The sequence below is a fragment of the Zeus faber genome (genome assembly GCF_960531495.2).
Source record: "Zeus faber genome assembly, chromosome: 16".
Classification (NCBI taxonomy): Eukaryota; Metazoa; Chordata; class Actinopteri; order Zeiformes; family Zeidae; genus Zeus; species Zeus faber.
Genome location: NC_137202.1, coordinates 28,942,199 through 28,962,076, shown reverse-complemented (window position 1 = coordinate 28,962,076; position 19,878 = coordinate 28,942,199). Strand labels below are relative to the sequence as shown.

Below are 19,878 nucleotides of genomic sequence, written 5' to 3'. Positions count from 1 at the left end.
ATGGTATGATCTGGTTGAGCCAGCAGGACACCCCTCGTCCCGTCTTCTGTCTGTTGTAGTTGCAGGTCATTGCCAGTGGGATGCGCTGTGTAGCTACCTCAGTCTGCCCTCCAACCTGCTGCAGCTCTACTACAGTCATCACACACTGCTGGAGCCGTTCCTACAGGGGTACGTACACACACACACACACACACACTGACATGTATTTATTTCCTCCATTAGTGATATCCACTTTGCTGTTTTCTTCTGTGTGGTTTTTCCACTTTCGCCCGAGCCATTTTATTTCAGGGTGTTTGTACGTTTACCTCAAAGAACTGAGTAGCCATAGTGAGAGGCTGCAGACTGACTGCTGTTTGTGTGGCGGCCTGCAGGTGGTGCTGTCACCCTGGGGTGAAGAAGGCTCTTCAGGGAGACGAGGCGGTGATCAGGTGAGGCTTTCACCACGTAAATGCACTTTTACCTCAGAATTTATTATACCTTTATGACTATTTTGTGTGATTTTTGTTGTTAAGTGTGTTGAGACCCCTGTGGGTGTTCCTGCACAGGAACTGGAGATGCTAACTTCCTGTCTGCTGTTCCTCAGATTCCCCAGAGAGTCCAACAGATTGATCCAGCTTCCAGACGACTACAGCGCTCTGATCAACCACGCCTCCAGCTTCACGTAGGAACACACTGTACACACACTGTACATAAACTACACACACTTTGAAAATGGGCGTGGCATCACAGTCCTGCCCAGTCAGTGCACGACTTTTATTTCATTTTATTTGTGGCGTAGTGAGCCACTAAAAGTACTAAACTGTCTGCATCTATATCCTCCCTGAATGCTTTGTATTGAAATGAACCGGTAGATGGCGCTGAGCCACACTTATCTGCCTTTTATCCCTTGAACTGATGTGTCTCACCAGAGAACAGTCATATATTTCAATTTACTACTGTGGCCCTGAGAGCTCAACGCACTGCAGCTTTAAAAAACTCAAATGCAAATAGACAAAACATAATCAAATTACGAAAAACAACCACATGAACAGAAAAACACAACCAAATTTACAGAAAACACAACCGCCTTAACAGGAAACACAACCAAATTTACAGAAAACACGACCGCCTTAACAGGAAACACAACCACATTTTCAGAAAACACGACCGCCTTAACAGGAAACACAACCAAATTTTCAGAAAACACGACCGCCTTAACAGGAAACACAACCAGATTTACAGAAAACACGACCGCCTTAACAGGAAACACAACCAGATTTACAGAAAACACGACCGCCTTAACAGGAAACACAACCAGATTTACAGAAAACACGACCGCCTTAACAGGAAACACAACCAGATTTACAGAAAACACGACCGCCTTAACAGGAAACACAACCAGATTTACAGAAAACACGACCGCCTTAACAGGAAACACGACCACACACGACCGCATATATATTTCTATGACTTTATGATTATAATTATTATGACTGCTGTAACGCCACCATCCATCTCCCCTGGTCCAGGTGTCCCAGGTCAGGGGGCGATAAGTCCCGCGCCCCCACGCTGTGCTTGGTGTGTGGAGCGCTGCTCTGCTCCCAGAGCTACTGCTGCCAGACGGAGGTAGAGGGCGACGACGTGGGGGCCTGCACCGCCCACACCTTCAGCTGCGGGGCGGGGCTGGGGCTCTTCCTCAGGTAACTCCACCGGGACTACACCTCGACTCACTTCTGTTACTACTCTACCTCTACGTTACTCTGCCCTTATGCTGCCTCAGTATCACAATACTTCTACTCTACCTCCCTCTACTCTGCCTCTACTCTACCTTTACCTCCCTCTACTCTGCCTCTACTCTGCCTCTACTCTGCCTCTACTCTACCTTTACCTGCCTCTACTCTGCTTCTACTCTGCCTCTACTCTGCCTCTACTCTGCCTCTACTCTGCCTCTACTCTGCCTCCCTCTACTCTGCCTCTACTCTGCTTCTACTCTGCCTCTACTCTGCCTCTACTCTGCCTCCCTCTACTCTGCCTCTACTCTGCCTCTACTCTGCCTCTACTCTGCCTCTACTCTGCCTCCCTCTACTCTGCCTCTACTCTGCCTCTACTCTGCCTCTACTCTGCCTCTACTTTGCTTCTACTCTAGCACTACAGGGAACTCATGAGGGAATCCCCAATGTTGTCAATGGCTTTGCAAAGACTTGTGATAGGGTTATATCTTTGACTTTGACAAAATCAATACATAATAATAATAATAATAATAATAATAATAATAATAATAATAATAATAATATGAGGACATGCAGGCGGTTGGTGTCAGGAAGGAAGATGCACAGAACAGAAGGGGTTGGAGGCAGATGATCTGCTGTGGCCAAACCCTAACGGGAGCAGCCCAAAGAAGAACAAGATGAATTATCATAATAATAATAATATATTATGTATAAATCATCTCATCTAAATGACGTGTTTTGTTGATAACCCATCTCAAGGCTTCCTGGGGAGCAGCTCTGATCAGTGTTTCTGAAATCTGCTGTGTGTGTGTGTGTGTGTGTGTGTGTGTCAGGGTGAGAGAGAGTCAAGTTCTGTTCCTCGCTGGGAAGACTAAAGGCTGCTTCTACCCCCCGCCCTACCTGGACGACTACGGGGAGACGGACCAGGGCCTCAGGTCGCACACGCAGGCACACACACACACACGCACACACACAGTTAACACGCACACACACCCGCACACACAGTTAACACACACACACAGTTAACACACACACACACACACAGTTAACACACACACACACACAGTTAACACACACACACACAGTTAACACACACACACACAGTTAACACACACACACACAGTTAACACACACACACACAGTTAACACACACACCGTTAACACACACACACAGTTAACACACACACACAGTTAACACACACACACAGTTAACACACACACACACAGTTAACACACACACACACAGTTAACACACACACACACAGTTAACACACACAGTTAACACACACACAGTTAACACACACAGTTAACACACACACACAGTTAACACACACACACACACAGTTAACACACACACACACACACACACACAGTTAATACACACACACACACACACACACAGTTTACACACACACACACACACACACAGTTAACAAACACACACACAGTTAACACACACACACACCGTTAACACACACCTCTTTCACATTGAGCCTCATTAGGACACATCCACATTTTATCTGGATCCAATCTGAGATCAATAGTGTGTGTGTGTGTGTGTGTGTGTGTGTGTGTGTGTGTGTGTGTGTGTGTGTGTGTGTGTGTGTGTGTGTGTGTGTGTGTGTGTGTGTGTGTGTGTGTGTGTGTGTGTGTGTGTGTGTGTGTGTGTGTGTGTGTGCGCGCACGTGCAGGAGGGGGAACCCCCTGCGGCTCTGCTCCCAGCGGTACCGTCAGATCCAGAAGCTCTGGCAGCAGCACAGCGTCACCGAGCAGATCGGCCACGCCCAGGAGGCCAACCAGTCGCTGGTGGGCATCGACTGGCAGCACCTCTAACTCAAGCCACGCCCCCCTCTCGCGGAAACCCCGCCCCCAAGTCATCTGACTCCGCCCCCCCCTCGGTCCCACCCACCGGGGCGGCGGCGGATCTCACGTCAGCTTTCAGGGAGGACGACACGTAACGTCTGAGCTCCTGCCATGTTTACTCTTCCTCTCGCCTCCACTCCTCCTCCTCTCCATACGAGTGCATGTTATTTTATTTTTTGATTTTTAAAAACACTTATTTAAAGCTTCAGCCGCCATAGCTCAAAGACTGTGTGTGTGTGTGTGTGTGTGTGTGTGTGTGTGTGTGTGTGTGTGTGTGTGTGTGTGTGTGTGTGTGTGTGTGTGTGTGTGTGTGTGTGTGTGTGTGTGTCGCCAGGTGAGTCCAATGAGAGAGCGAGAGGCGTGTGTGTGGTTTAGAAGTTGGATTTAAGGGTAAGCGTGTGATTGGCTGATGGCCTCCCTGAGTCTCTCTCTCTCTCTGTCGGCGTCTCTCGCCCACTACCAGCCCCCCCCCGCTCATCGCATCTGACTTGTTAATATGTGAATTATTGTACCATATTGTATAAGAATGAAATAAAAATCAAAAACAAGCGATTCCAGCCTCATCAGTGTCCTGACCGCGCCAGCAGCGAGGAGCTCCCGCCGTCCACGCCGAGGGAACCACCAGCCGTGGTCGTTTGAGGAACAACCACACAAGGTGAGGTCCATTACCTGCCATGACACGCCGCCTCCGGTCAACACCCCCGGAGTCAAACTAGTAGCGTGCGGCTTAAAGCGAAGCAGCGTAGCCAGGTGAGAGCCACGGAGGCTCATTCAGTTATCACTGAAAGAAAGAAAGAAACAGTCTTTATTCGTCACGCAACACACCACACTACAACACATGCTTGCACACACACACACATGCACATGCTTTGATGGTGCCGGTGAAATGGCTCCTCTGCATTGAACCATCCTGGCTTGTCCTTCCTCCGGGGCCACAGCCAGGAGCAGTGGGCAGCGTACGTGGACGCGCCCGGGGACCAGGTGATAAGTGTCCATCCTGGTCAGACGATGATGGTGCATGTTTTTGGTGGGGGTCCTTACTGACGTGAGGTGGAGGAAACCCCATGTGAGCACGGGGAGAACATGCAAACTCCACACAGAAAGGCTCCTGTTTGGGAGATAACCCACCAGAGCACAGTGCCAACAGCGCCCCAGGCGGGAATCAAACCCAGGACCTTCTTGCTGTGAGGCAGCAGTGCAATGCACTGAGCGACGATCCAGCGGGAGAAATGCTCGCATTTTAGCCAGTGGGTCAGTAGGGGGCGACAAACCCAACCCAATTCTGTCAGGGTCAAAAAAAAAATAATTGTGTTCAAGTTCAAGAGATTATTTGTCACATACATATACATACGTTCATACATATATGCAGTGAAATGTCATGACACCCGGTGATTACGCACAATAAGCTCTATAAATACTAAAAAATACCAAAATGTGCGTAATCGACACAAGGTGCTCGCGCAGGCAGCCGCAAGGGGAGGCGCCACAAGCGCGATTCTGGGTCCTATAATTATATAATAGAATTAATTGACTGTGTTGTATTAAACATGGATATAAAACAAGTTATAGATGGTAGAAAATGTATTAATATTCATCACAATCAAGACAGTCACTACTTCTGCATGGGAGCTCTGTGAAATGGATTTGGACTTAGTGATACTAACATACGATTTTTTTGTGTGTGTGTGTGTGTATAATATATATTATCATTTCTAAATCAGCCTTGTGTTTTTAATAAACCGTGGTAAATATATATTTTTTCCCTATTTTGTGGGGGGTTTTTTCCGTCGACTACTAACCCAGTTTGTTTATCCACACCATACTGGTGTTCAAGGGGGCGTGGCTTTGCTGTCAGGTGATTATTTTTACGCAATCTGATTGGCTGCTGCGGGGAGGAGCCTTCAGGAAGTGGTGTGCGCTTTCAAATGCCTTTTCAGGTGGTTTGCAGGTGAAATGTGTTCAAACACACGTGTTCCCAAGCTGCTTTAACTCAGAAGGGACAACACTAAGTTGTGTGTTTCTTAGTCACCTACAAAGTTCTGGTAACGTGGAGTTTCCACGAGAAGAATCTTTTCCGTCTCCCAAATTCAGAAACCGTGTAAACATTTAGTGTGTTTTATTTTATTTTATTATATATTATATTACTACATGGTGATGTGGGACAACCTCGACCGTCACCAGCGGCAGCCAGGTGTCAGTTAGCGCTCCCATAGGCTAATGCTAGCACTAGCGAGTGGCGCCATCTTGTGTGGGCTCGTTGCGGAGGTCGGTGGTTCTCCAGGTTGTTGCGGCGTCGAGGGACCCGGATGCACGCAACATGGCGGGAATTAAAAAACATGAAGAATACAAATAAACTCAATTTTTTAATCATTTATGATTTTATAATTGTCGTAATTGACATTTATTACTTACTTGTCGACTCATTTGTATTTCACCATGAAGTTCGAGGACTTTCAAGTACCTTTTAAGCACTATGGTCTATAATTCATATCTATATATGTCATTAATCTCAGTCTATATTATTATATCTATATAGCTGTCATTAATCTCATTGTCTTTAATTTATATATCTGTCATTAATCATATTGCCTATTATTTATATTTATATAGCTGTCATTGTCATCAACTATTTTAAGTGTCTTATTCCCAACCATGCTGGATTCAGTTTCAATGTACTGCATTTCCCTGACAGAATTTCTCCTAAAAGCCTGCAGAGTAAACGCCTGATCCATGTAATAATATCCAGAATGGATCACATTTGATGTATCTGTAATTAATGGAAATGTATTAATCACATGTTTGTTTTCAAACAAAAAAATAATTTTTGAATTTATCTATAATATATATAAATATTTACATAAAAATTTATTTCAGTAATTTTTTTATTTATTATGATTTTTTTTACCCTGTGTTGTCAGCATGCTGGACATACAACCCAGAGTATTTGTTCCATTGCATCGAGGACAGAGTTACTCTGCAAGTGAAGTTTTACTTGTCAACCTGCAATTAAACTCTTTATTCATTCTTTAATCATCATCAATAACTGTCCTGTGACGAGCTGTGGGATAACCAGAGCACACAACCACCACCAGCCCCCCTCTTTGGAGAACCATCTTATCACGTATCAACTGATCACTACTCCAAGAGGGAGAATCACCCCGGGTGGGACAAATAAACATAAAAACAAACGACATTTACACAAAAACATAAACATTGAACGACAACATGTATTAAAAACCAGTTAATTAGGTCCAGGAAAACTAGAACTACAATGGTTTGGTTATTTTCAACAGCGACCTCTTCATTTTTGCGTTGTGGTTGTCAAAAAGACCCTTTCTGTCCTGGCTCAGGCAAACATAGAAAGCTGTTTGAAGCGATGGCCCTCCAGTCTTCTTTGGTCAGAACAGACGTGACTTCTTCCACCAACGAGGCCCAAATGACCCTGCACACCTCACAGCGCTGTGCCCAACATGGTAGCTGTTGGAATCTGTTGGAATATTTAATATTTATTTTTAGGAGAAGTACAACTCTTATTGTTATTCTTATGTGTTCACTTTTTGATTAGAATAGTCTGTAAAAGCAACAACAGCCTATACATGCGTTCATACACAGATTATGGAATTCCTTCATGATGTGTTTCAACTGTGTTCATTTATCATACAGAATTACTGACAATTTAATCAAATGCAAATAAGGTGATTTCTAGTACATTATTTAAATTGAATGCTTTTATTTTTTTTAAACATACAATAGACAGATTGAGAGCCGTTCGGCAGGAGACGTGGCTCGCTGGCAGCTGGTGTACATCCTGGCAATCCGGGTGCCACCTTGAGAAGCAGGGACTCAATTCTCTTGTATCTAGCTGGAAATAACTCTGGAAGCTTCCGTCATCCAGCTGGTCCAGGTATGCAGGCTGTAGCCCCCCATACTCCAGCCCCCCATACTACAGCCCCCCATACTACAGCCCTCATATTACAGCTCCCATATTACAGCCCTCATACTACAGCCCCCATACTACAGCCCTCATACTGCAGCCCTCATACTGCAGCCCCCATATTACAGCCCTCATACTACAGCCCCCATACTACAGCCCCTCATACTCCAGCCCCCCATACTCCAGCCCCCCATACTCCAGCCCCCCATACTCCAGCCCCCCCGTACTGCAGCCCCCCTGTACTGCAGCCCTGAAGCCTCCCGTACTGTTGTTGTCACTATTTTTTGGCTTTGAGCCGAAAAAAAGAGGTTTGCAGTCGCTGTGGGCACCAAAGCCTGCAAAGCATGTCAACTCCTTTGTAGCGAACTAATCTTTTAAATCACTCGGGAGTCTGGCGTCACTTCCACAAAAGGAGGCGTTGAGCAAGGGGGTGAATCTTCAACTCCCAAACCCAAAATGATTACCGACTTAGTAATAACAAAAGACAGCCCAAGGTATTTCACATAATCCATATTGAATGTGACCTATTTACACCTTTTAATCCCCCCCAAATTAACTAATTTGATGAATAATTAATACAATGAACTCAGCACCAAACCGACTTTTCCTCCTCTAGTTCATCTTTCAGAACTGATCCAAACAAACTGGACGAATTGAACGATTCGTGCTAGCCATACTAGTTATAAATCTAAACATCCTAGTTATAAATCTAGACATACTAATTATCAAAATCAAAATACCATTTCAGGAAGTGTTCTTTTATTCAGTAAATAGCCTTGTAATAAGCAGGATAATGTCAAGCCAGCCATGGGTGATCACAAAATAACCCTCCAACAGTGATCACCCTGTCTGGGGTTATTTTGCCGATACTAACCGGCTAGCTGCACATTATCTCTTCCACATGACCTAATTTTATAGTCAAAGTGAATCACACGGATTAATCAAATAATCATAAAAATAATCAACAGATGAATTATATGGTTAAATCTGCTGATTGTTTAAACTTCCCTTTTCTTTACGTTTAGAATATGGATTCAAATTTGCATTTTTTTCCCCATATTATTTAAGTAGATACTTTTTAACCTAAAAATCACAAACCTTGGTATTAACAATTTAGATTGTGAAGTAGGAAATTGTGCACATTTGCATAAATATTCATGGCTTCACAAAATAATTAACGAGTTCCTGGGATTTTTGATGGTTGGGATGATTGAGTTTGAAAAATAAAGCATACTGGTCATTTTTGACCCATCAGATGCTTCTATGCATTCTCAACCATAAAGCAGAGATATTATTCTGCTGCAAATATATGACAGGGTCATGGGGCCCAAGGCTCATTGATGCACGTGGGGAGTGAAGTCTAGTCCGTCTGGTTGGATCCCACAGTAGAACTACTTCAGCACAAAGTGTTGAAACAGTGAATGTTGCTATGATAGAAAGGTGTAGAACACACAGTGCATGGCAGCTTGCTGCGTATGGGAGCTCACAGTGTCCATGCTGACCCCTGTCCACCCCTGAAAGCACCTACAATGGACACGTGAGCGTCACAACTGGACCCTGGAGCAATGGAAGAAGTTGGAGGTCTGATGAATCACCTTTTCTTCAACATCATGTTGATGGGCGGGGGCGTGTGCATCATTTACCAGGGGAAGAGATGGTACCAGAATGCATCGTGGGAAGAAGAGAAGCCGGTGGAGGCAGTGTGATGCTCTGGACAATGTTCTGCTGGGAAACCTTGGGTCCTTTAACACCTACAACCTACCTACACATTGTTGCAGATAAAGTACACCCCTTCATGGCAACAGTATTCCCTGATGGCAGTGTCCTATTACAGCAGGATAATGCGCCCGGCCACACTGCAAAAAATGTTCAGGAATGGTTTGAGGAACATGACAAAGAGTTCAAGGTGTTGACTTGGCCTCCAAATCCCACAGATATTGATCCGATGGAGCATCTGTGGGATGTGCTGGAACAACAAGCCCGATCCATGGGGGCCCCACCTCCAATATCCAGGTCTTAAAGGATGTGCTGCTTACGTCTTGGTGCCAGATACCACAGGACACCTTCAGAGTCTGGTGGAGTCCATGCCTCCACCTCACAGCTCTTTTGGGGACACGAGGGGAGCTCCATAATATTAGCAGGTGATTTTAATGTTGTGGCTGATGGGTCTATGAACTCTATCCCATAAATGTTGTGAGAAAATATAATTTCATTGAGGGTCACACCGGAAAATGAAACAATCTTATTAATTGATTTTATTTGATGGAAAATACATTTGACAATGTTCTCCCATATGAGTACAGTTGTGTGTTTATTCTTAATTAATATTAAAGATGATCACGCTCCATGTGAATGAGGGATGGTTGAGGATCATGGCCTCCACTCGGTTCACCTCAGTTAACATAGATTAGTTTACAGTTTAACACCTGATGTGGGTGACGTCAGACCGGCTCACTCAGGCAAAGAGCACTTCACCTGGTGCATACGTCTGTAGTTTGTCTGTAGTGTGTGTTGCATTGTCCTGGGTTGTCCTGAAGTTGCTGCAAACTAATTGCCCTCTGGCGCGAAACGGGCTGATTTAAACACTGGCATTGCATGGTGTCCATGATCTCCAGGTCTGTGCTGGTCCCCCTCTCAGTATCCGAGGTGGGGGGAGGGGTGTGGGTTGGAGGCTGTGGTTGGGGCCAGAGCCCATGAGCCTGGTGTCCTTGGCCATCACCTGAGAGAAGCGGGATTGGCCTCTACCTCCAAGCCGCTTAACTCCTGATCTCCTCAGCTGCTGCTAATGGTCTTGAGGAATTCTAGAGGATTTTCCAGGGCAGATGTCAGATGTCCAGCACCTCCACCCTGCCACACACACTGAAACGTCACCTGATCTTCAAACAAAACTATATGTGTATAGCCTTGTACTTTGGATACTGCTGTAAGGTTCTTTATGGACCTGCATCGAGTGTGAGTGAGTTATGTTGTGTAGTTGTTCTCAACTGGTCATGACCCAAACGTGATTTAGGAAATAATTTATGTTCAGTCGTCTAAAAACTCAATAACCCAATTCAATACTGTTGATCCAGACAACAATAAAATGCAAATACAAATAAAATAATCAGCAAATCGTATTGGTCAGGTCCACTCAAAAGGCGCCTGCGACCCAGTGTCAGATCAGCAGCCAACTATTGAGAAACTGGTATAGTTTGTATGAAAGATTCAACTACATAGAGCGCTCCAGAATGAAGTCATCTTTCAATGTTTTATTACTTTGTTTTCTAGGTTGTTTTTTGTGCCGTTACGCCACGTGGTAACGCCACGTGGTAACGCCACGTGGTAACGCCACGTGGTAACGCCACGTCGTAATGCCCGCGCCACCTCGCAACGCCACGTCGCAACGCCACGTCGCAACGCCACGTCATAACGCCCACGCCACATTGTAACAGCATGTTGTAACGGCAAGTTGTAAGGGCATATTGTAGCGGCAACGTTGTAGCGGCACGTTGTAACGGCACGTTGTAGCGGCAACGTTGTAGTGGCAACGTTGTAACGGCAAGTTGTAACGACACGTTGTAACGGCACGTTGTAACCCTTACCACGTGACCCGGCCGTTACCACGTGACGCCAGCATTACGTGGTTCCGGCCGCGTTACGTGGTTCCGGCCGCGTCACGTGGTACCGGCCGCGTCACGTGGTACCAGCCGGGGCTCGTGGTACCGGCCGCGTCACGTGGCAACGCCCCCATCACGTGGCAACGCCCCCGTCACGTGGTACAGGCTGCGTCACGTGGTACAGGCTGCGTCACGTGGTGCCGGCCGAGTCACGTGGCAACGGTTACAACGTGCCGTTACAACTTGCCGTTACAACGTGCCGTTACAACTTGCCGTTACAACTTGCCGTTACAACTTGCCGTTACAACTTGCCGTTACAACTTGCCGTTACAACTTGCCGTTACAACTTGCCGTTACAACTTGCTGTTACAACTTGCCGTTACAACTTGCCGTTACAACTTGCCGTTACAACTTGCCGTTACAACTTGCCGTTACAACTTGCCGTTACAACTTGCCGTTACAACTTGCCGTTACAACTTGCCGTTACAACTTGCCGTTACAACGTGCCGTTACAACTTGCCGTTACAACTTGCTGTTACAACGTGCCGTTTCAGCCTGCGAAATGTCACCTGTCATCATGTGCAGAAGAGACGTAGGAGGTTTTCAGGAGGAGCAAAGGAAAGAAAATCCAAATGACGAGACAGACACGAGGCTTTCACACACATCTCTTTATACAGCTGTCGTACACGGCACTAGACGCTGCCACCAAACCAACAAATGCTCTGCTCGAAACAAAAAGATTACAACTCTCCATATGACAAGAATAAAAACATTACAACTGAATACATAAAACATCTGTGTTCTCTTCTCACGACTGGGCCTTTAGCTCTATACAAGTGGATAACACTGTGTGAGGGTTACAGCTGGGCTCCTCCGGGCTGTCTCATCAGCAAGGACACTTCCTGGCCAGGTCGCAACTTAGGAAATATGGCCACTCAGCACTGTCTCCTTACTGTAGGAAGCCTCCTAGTTAGGTTCCTTGATTTGGCAAAATTTTAAGGAAGTGTCGGGTCGCTCCGAGGGCAGCGCGGAATATCCTAGAATGATCCCTTGTATCTGGTTGTTTTAATGGCTGACGTAGTGTTTGTTTGCGACTTCAGACCGCTCCTAAAGGTCGGAGCGTCGGGGCCGAGACAAACCTTCCCCAAGTACACGCTTCACGCTGCAGTTGTACAAACTAAATGCTCCCAGGTTCCTGTGGAGCTGATCCACCGACTCCTCCAGGGGGCACTAGAGGGCAAATCTGATCTGCTTTGTAGAACCACAACAATCCCAAACAAACCTGCCGGCTGTTGAGGAATGTGTCACCTCGTACTTACTGTACCAGAGACTTAGGTTTCAAAAATAAATGTTCCACTATGTTCCCAGATTATGTTCTCGTATGAGGGGAAAAATAGATGAGTAGAAAAATTTAATAAAAAAATATAGGCGATGTAAAATTAAAAAAAAAAAAAAAAAATTTATACAAGGGTTTAAAAAAATAAAGCAATATAAGAGATTTGGGATGCTCTCGGGGATGCTTTCCTGTTGTTGCATGCTATAGCGCCCCCTGCTGCAACGGCTGAACTGAAACCGAGACCGAAGTGTCTGTGTTCAGGCACTTACATAAGGTTACGTTTCAGCCCTGAAACCTTCGTCGTGTGGTCGTATCAATGTTACCGTGGCAACCAGAGGGGTCACCTGGCGCCGCCCGTGCAGCGTTTTGACAAAACCAGGAAGTTAATCAGGAACATTCCCACCCAGGAGACAGGAAGTTGCATTGGAAATGAGACAGGCCGAAGGTAAAATACAAAAACATGGAAAACAAACCCCATCGCCCCCCCACGGTCCAGAAAGCCCCCGAGGTGGTGGGTGGTGGGTGGTGGGGCATGGACCTGGACCCAGACCAGGGGGCTCGTAGCTGAAAGCTGCCATAAGAAGGTCCACCCCCCCCCCACCCCACCTCACCCTGAACGCCACACACACACACACACACACACACACACACACACACACACACACACACGCACGCACACACTAGGATCTACTGTCTGTGTGTGTCTGCAAACTGACCTAAAACTTTCCGACAGGGACCAGTTGGTTCTGTGTCCAAATAACAAGCTGATGACATCACCAAGATGGCGGACTGGGTGGGGCTTGACCTACTGAGGCGCTGCGCCCCAAAATGGTGTTTATCCACAGCGCATCTTTCACAGAAGTTTTTAAAAAATAGATGGTTTATATAATATTTACACATTTTTATGGACAGTATAAACATTAACATTCAAGCTTTCAAACTAGTTAATTTACTTGTTCACCTTGTCTGTGTGTGTGTGTGTGTATGTGTGTGTGTGTGTGCGCTCTCAGTACATGTAAAAGAACAGATGAATGACTCCATTTTGCATGTGTGTGTGTGTGTTACGTTGTGAAGGATCCTCCTCTGGCTTCCTCTGTGGGTTGGGGGGGGGGCAGATCTCAGTCCTCTGGGTGGGGTTTGGTTGGTGGTGGTGTTGGGGGGGGGGGGGGGGGGGTTAGTGGGGTCTCAGGTGGCCTGCCCCTCCTCACCCTCCTCCACCTGGTTGCCCTTGCCCAGGCTCTTCAACTTGGCCAGGAGGTCGGAGAAGGTCTCCTTGACTCCTTTCTCCAGGAGCCAGCCCTCGCTCTCGCTCTCGGGGTTGTCGGGGTCCGTCAGCGTCTCCAGGGCCGTCGTCAGGTACTTCAGCCCGGCCATGTCCAGCGACTGGACGCACACAAACAGATTACGATGCAGTTAGTGATGCGAGGCGTGTGAACGAATCTTTCATATGACTGGAGCCACCTTGGGTAGGAGGGTTGTTTGTTCATTGAGTTTGCGGCTGGGCGGCCGCAGCCTGGCTCTCCATTCAGGAACGAAAAGAGCGGAGGGCCGCGGGTCCCATGCGCGTCCAGGAGGCCAACGAGTTCCTTAAGCTTTTATTCAGTCGGGGGCCCAGTGAGGGAGTGAACCGGGAATAATTACCGGCGACTAAATTCATTTGTAAAAAAGGCTTTTGTTATAATTCATATAAGAGGTGACAATGTACACTCTGCATTCTAAAAATAAACAATTTTGACAGAATACATTTGTTTCTTGGAATCACACTGTTTCTCTGCCAAAATAAATAATGACAGAGAGTTAGGCCGAATATATATATGGTATCCACAATGTGCAATCATCCACCTCACCTCACCCTGACTGTCGATCATCACTCACCATGGATCCTCCCTCGCTCTTATACCGAATCAAATGATACAAACTTTGAAACAAAATTAAACGACTCGCAGCGCTCTTGGTTCTCGACTCAAAATTCAAACTCTGCGAATTTCTTCGTGTTGGGCTGCAGTTACCAAGTGGCAAACCAAATGAACTCAGGACTTTCCAGAGTGACTCCCAACTCCTGAATCATTTCAAAGATACGTTCACTACGAACGACTCGTTTGCGAGTCGTGTGCCACTGGTTCCAACAGTGAGTCTCAGTTCTTCCCCGTTCACCCAAACCCTGAGCCCCAGACCCACGAGCAGCCATGAGAATGGCTCCAATATAAAGCTTTACAGTATTTACAGTACTTACAGTATTACTGCAGTACATGGTGCTACGTACAACATGTGAATCCTTTCAGAGATGTTTGAAAGTTTCCTGATCCATTTGGCTCCTGTCATCTCTATTCAGGTTAAACTTGCTTTGACCTACATTCTAACCTAGTTTTCACTCTCCTGCCCGTCATGGCCGCCGCCTCCTGTGTTTTCCCAGAATGCAGTCTGCTGTTGTGCCGCTCAGATTAACGCTGAGAATAGTTTGTGATCCGGCATCAACCTGCCTCCGCTCAACTCACTCCACTGCTTACACAACCCTCCGTCCCGGATCAGCCCGGGACCGGGACCGGGACTGGCACCGGGACCGGGACCAGGACCGGCACCAGCGCCAGGACCAGGACCAGGACCAGCGCCAGGACCAGGACCAGGACCAGCGCCAGGACCTAGGCCTGGGGCCTCTCGGAGGTTGTAACAGTTGGATTGTATTTGCTTCAAACCGCAAACAGACCAGCAGGTTTGGGGAGGAAATTGACATCTCTGTTGAATCACAGAAGCTCCACTATTCCAGGGGTTCCAGGGGGCTCCCAGCAAAATGATTAATGGTAAAACTTCACCCATTTACCAGACGTTAGCACCGCATCTTCTCAGATTGGATCCCAGAGACTATGTGGCACAAAGCGGATCAAACTCAGGGCCCTTGATTTGGAAAAGGTTGAGAATCACTGTATTAGGCCATTCACATTAAACATCAACTTGAAGCCACTGTCAATCAAAACAGACAATGCCACTGAAAGTACATTCCATGGTGACTGACAATGAAGGAGGGCAAAGATTTGGCAAAAGAAACATAGAGAAAGAGAGGGATTGGGGTACGAAGAGGACTAGAGGACGCTTGTATTCAGTTTGTTTCAATCAAATGAGTTCTAGTCATTTGCACTTTTATCAATCCACCACCATTCATCAACTACATCTTTATTCAAATGTGAGTCTGTCAGATGGTGGTGTGTTCGGTGGATTCCACTACAGGTCCCAGATTTCCGTTCCAAACCACGGCTGCTTTGCTGCTGGGAAAGGCGGACCCTGCCACAACCCTGGAAGCAGCACTGAATGTCTGTTCCTGATAAAGTTCCCGTCAGAGAGAGTCTTATTCTTATTCTTATTCTTCTTTTCTCTTTGTCGACCTGCTTACTCTGCACCGCACCTCCACCGCTGGCTGCGTACTCAATACCTAATCAGTCGCTAATCAGTTACTACGTCCATTGGACGTGTTTAAGGTCACATTCGCTGATTTGTATGATCATCCTCGCGTGCACCTGCTGCTGTGGCACCAGTTGTAGCAGGAGTATGAGAAAACAGCAGGTTTGGGGTTGGTTCTGTTGTATCTGTAAAGATGCTGCTTTGTTTATCATGGCTATGAGCAATGATTGTTTGACGTTTAAACTGCTGTGTTGCTGTATATCTGGCTGTTTTATGTTGTTGCAACAACTTAAGGTCAAGATTTGACCAAATTATCAAGTTATCCTTTGAGTTTGGGCCAATGAGACTCAGTATGCACTGATCCTGGTCATGGATATTGCTATGACACATGTGAATATTCCCAATATTAAGTTTTCAATCGTAAACACATTATCAAGCATAACAAACACAATAGAAAGAATATTATTGGTTTATGTTGAATATCTCTAATAGAGAAAAAACGTTGTCGATAATTATGTTCTAATGATTCCAAACTACTTGTCAAAGTCTGTACTGCTCAGTATAAATAATTAGGTCTGGTCGGTCTGATGCCTACAGAACCTCGCTGGTACCGTTGGACTGTGAAAACATTGACCTTGGCGTGACCTTCTCGTACCTCCAGGAAGACGGTGACAATCACCAGGGCGCCGATGCTGTTCATGATCCCTCCATAGTAGGCGACCAGGGACTCCCGGCAGCCCCGCGTCCAGATGTTGAGCTCCTCGATGCGGTGGTCGTAGTCGTAGTGGGCGGAGTTGTTGGTGAGGTGGTGCTGGATGCAGGGCCGGGGCGAGCCTGGGTTACAGCAGCTGAACGGAACGCTGTCCATCAGGTACTTCCCCTCCACATTACTCAGCAAGCGGCTGAGGACGCAAAGAACATAACTCAGTATTTATACTCAGTTACTGAGTATTTATACTCACTTCAGGAAGTTAATAGTAACTTAAACGAAATTCAAAATCAATTATGCATCTGTAACTCTGTTTAAGGAGAGGTGAGGTATCTATTGGTAATTAAGGACTGTTCAAGGCAATTACACATAAGTAGTTACACATTCATTCTGTTTACTTTGTATTTCTAAGGCAGTTTTTTTTTTTTAAAGGTTTATTCACACAAATTTGGACTATTTGTGTGGTTCTACCAAAAATATGAAAGTACTGCAGTCAGTTTGTAAAGAATGGTGTTTTTTTTGTTTTTGTTTTTTTCTCAAGGACATTACTTGTTACAGTGGTGTTTGTGCAGCCAAGAACTAAACGCATCCCCCGTTGGTTTAGATTAATCATCGTTATGAATGTATTCCAACATTAATGTCGCAATTTTTCTGGAGAATGTCAAGAACCTAACATTGATAAGTACCACACATAACGAGGTCCAATCACTATTATACTACACCTGTTCAGTCAGATATTACCCAGGAGGAGCTGCCCCGCGGCACCTCCTTTGGGCAGCTTGGTTCTAAAGGTTGTTGGGTGGAGTCTGTGGCAGGTAAATCATTTTAAAATGGGATTATGGGAAATATCCTCTTTATGCATTCGTCAGAGAGAGTGGAGCATCTAAGTACATTAAAAACTCTCAGGGCTGCACCTCCTTGAGAAGGAGACCATGCTGTGAGGAGCAGCGATCTGAAGCTGCTCTCTGATGACTTCATGAAGAGGACCTTTTACACCAAGCAACCACTATGTTAATACATCTGAGAGCACCTCCTCTGTTGTCATCACCTCCAGTCTACAGGCTGCCTCCACATCTACAATATTGAGTATGGAAATCAGAGGGGTATTTCATAAGGCAGGCTTATACGTTTTGCCAGCTATCCATGAAATATATTCTTATATATCCTGGTGATATTCATTTGAATCTGTTCATGATTATATCTCATGACAAAAAACATTTCGGAAGATATTTTGTGGCATATTTTTGGTTTCGGGATAGCTTGCTAACCATGCTTTGTCAAAAACAGATCTGTAAATGAAGACTGGGTCAGAGCAAGCCTGTGGTTGAAGTGGAAAGATAGACCTGGCACTTAGGTTTCCTTTGGTGCGGCCTTTTCTCAGAGCTGAATTATCACATCGGCAAAGTGTGTGTGTGTGTGTGTGTGCGTGTGCGTGTGCGTGTGTGTGTATGTTTAATTGAACCTTGCCGTGACAAGAAGGCAGTAAGCTGGATCCTGATCCTTATGGATTATGGACTTATGGAGAAGCTGCCTTTACCAGCTCTGACCTCCTGCGTTGCTAACTTCCACCTTCTTAATACCTTGCTCATTTATCCTGTACTGACCCCTTTTCAAAGCACGCCTCATCGCCCCCCTGGATCACCATCAAATTCCTATTTTATCAACTTTTATGAGTTTTTAATTGGCAATCTTCACCGAAAAGTCATACAACTCTTTGAGATGATTTACCAAGATGGCACTAACATGTGACCCCAAGAGTAGAAAGACACCGTGCTTCAAAGGCAAAGACCTTTTGATTGGCTTTTTCTCTCTCCTCCATCACTGTAACTCAGCAGTTGTTTCAGTGTTACACCCAAAACGATCCATTATGAGTTCTGCTCTTATTTCTTAAACTCTTGCATCATAACAACACATTTCACTAACGGCTTCGGTCAGCTCGGTACTCACTCTTTGACCTCATCGTTGCTCATGTCCAAGTAGCGGTTACTGATCCACTGGATCTCAAACCAGTCCCTGTAGTTATTGTTCCCGCAGCAGCGAAACTCTATCTGGGTCATGTCCAGGGTCCTCTTCATGAAGCAGCGCCCGGGGGTGTCCGTGTCCTTGTAGAACCGGATCCCGTTCCGCAGTCCCTCGGCCAAGGTGAGGTAGAGCGCAAACTGCATGAGGAAGCAGAGCATGGCCGTGACCACCAGCAGGACGTTGAACCCGCAGCAGATCAGCAGGTAGTGCTTCAGCATCGGTTTCCACTTGGGGAACTTGGTGGGATCCAGAGAGTCGTGGCACACTTTGCCGCCAAAGGCATTCAGCCCGCAGGCGAGCAGTCCCACCAGGATGAGCAGGTTGGGCACAAAATGGCTCTCGTTGTTATCCATTATCTCACTTCTTTTCCGGAGCTCGATCTTGAAGAAGATGCCCAGGCTGAAGATCAGGATCCCCACCATGACGGAGAGCCAGTAGAGGAGCCACAGAGCCTGGGCAAGTTTCACCCTCTTGGGCAGGTCAAACTTAATGGGCATGAACGCCATGATTGTGTATCTTTGTTTATTATTTTTTTGGTTTGTTTTTTAACCTTTGAGGTGACTCACTTTGACCACAACAAAATATCTTCCAAAGACGTTTGTCCTCTCTTTCAAACCTCAGAGACGTTGATCCAGGCTTCAGAGAGTCGGTTGAAATCCGTTACAAACGTGAGCTTCAGAATTCGTCTTGCCAAGATCTCCTCTTCTCACACCCATGCTGACCATCCGCAGGTCAGGAAAGTCCATAGTGTTGGGTGGGCAGGTTGGGGAGGGGGGAGGGGGGGTCTGCCAACAAACAATAGAAATATTCACATAAAAATTGTGCGAAGAAGCTTGGCAGCGCAGGTGGCAGCAGTCCGGAGGGAATGTGAAGCAACAAGCCACCGCACTGCAGTACGTCACTCTAAGTCCCAGTAATCATCATCCCCTTTACAGCAGATGATCCCTGTCCACTAATCCACTGTCTTACCTGTTAATTGGTTTGCTGCTTAAGCACCAGCTTCCTCTCCCCGAGGAAACTGAGGAACTGCCTAAAGACTGTCGCTCTGCCCCCCACAGAGAGCTGTCAATCACTCCCTAACCAGGGCTGCAAGTCTGGAAAGTAAAAGTGTCCAGAAAGAAGAAGCACACCTCGAAGGCTTTTTCGTAGGGTATTTATACTTGGGTGGATTTGAGATGTCTTTCCACTGGTGCAAATTGGAGTATTGTAAGTATTATTGCAGTTTGAGGTCATATGTGAATTAAGTTAACAAAATGCATAGGCAGTATTATGAGCACACAGCTGAACGCTCCATCCTTGGTTCGTATCTTACTTTG

At 46.2% G+C, this 19,878-nt stretch overlaps 2 protein-coding genes across 3 annotated transcripts in view; one reads left to right on the top strand and one right to left on the bottom strand.

Moving 5' to 3' along the window:
• Nucleotides 1–4,109, top strand: part of ubr2 (ubiquitin protein ligase E3 component n-recognin 2) — a gene marked incomplete at its 5' end in the record, with an annotated part of 44,642 nt that extends 40,533 nt beyond the window's left edge. For both annotated transcript variants that reach the window (XM_080016798.1, XM_080016797.1), the window contains 6 exons: nt 60–168; nt 372–428; nt 584–661; nt 1,509–1,679; nt 2,543–2,644; nt 3,401–4,109. In XM_080016798.1, coding sequence (XP_079872924.1) covers nt 60–168; nt 372–428; nt 584–661; nt 1,509–1,679; nt 2,543–2,644; nt 3,401–3,542 — 659 coding nt within the window. In that variant the 3' untranslated portion in view covers nt 3,543–4,109. The remainder of the gene's footprint in view (nt 1–59; nt 169–371; nt 429–583; nt 662–1,508; nt 1,680–2,542; nt 2,645–3,400) is intronic.
• A 9,514-nt stretch (nt 4,110–13,623) lies between these two features.
• prph2b (peripherin 2b (retinal degeneration, slow)) lies at nt 13,624–19,068 on the bottom strand (the record flags this gene model as incomplete). Its single annotated transcript, XM_080016803.1, has 3 exons — nt 13,624–13,821; nt 16,487–16,733; nt 18,488–19,068. The coding sequence occupies 3 exons, from the start codon at nt 19,066–19,068 to the stop codon at nt 13,624–13,626; spliced, it is 1,026 nt and encodes a 341-aa protein (XP_079872929.1).
• Between the last annotated feature and the right edge of the window lie 810 nt (nt 19,069–19,878).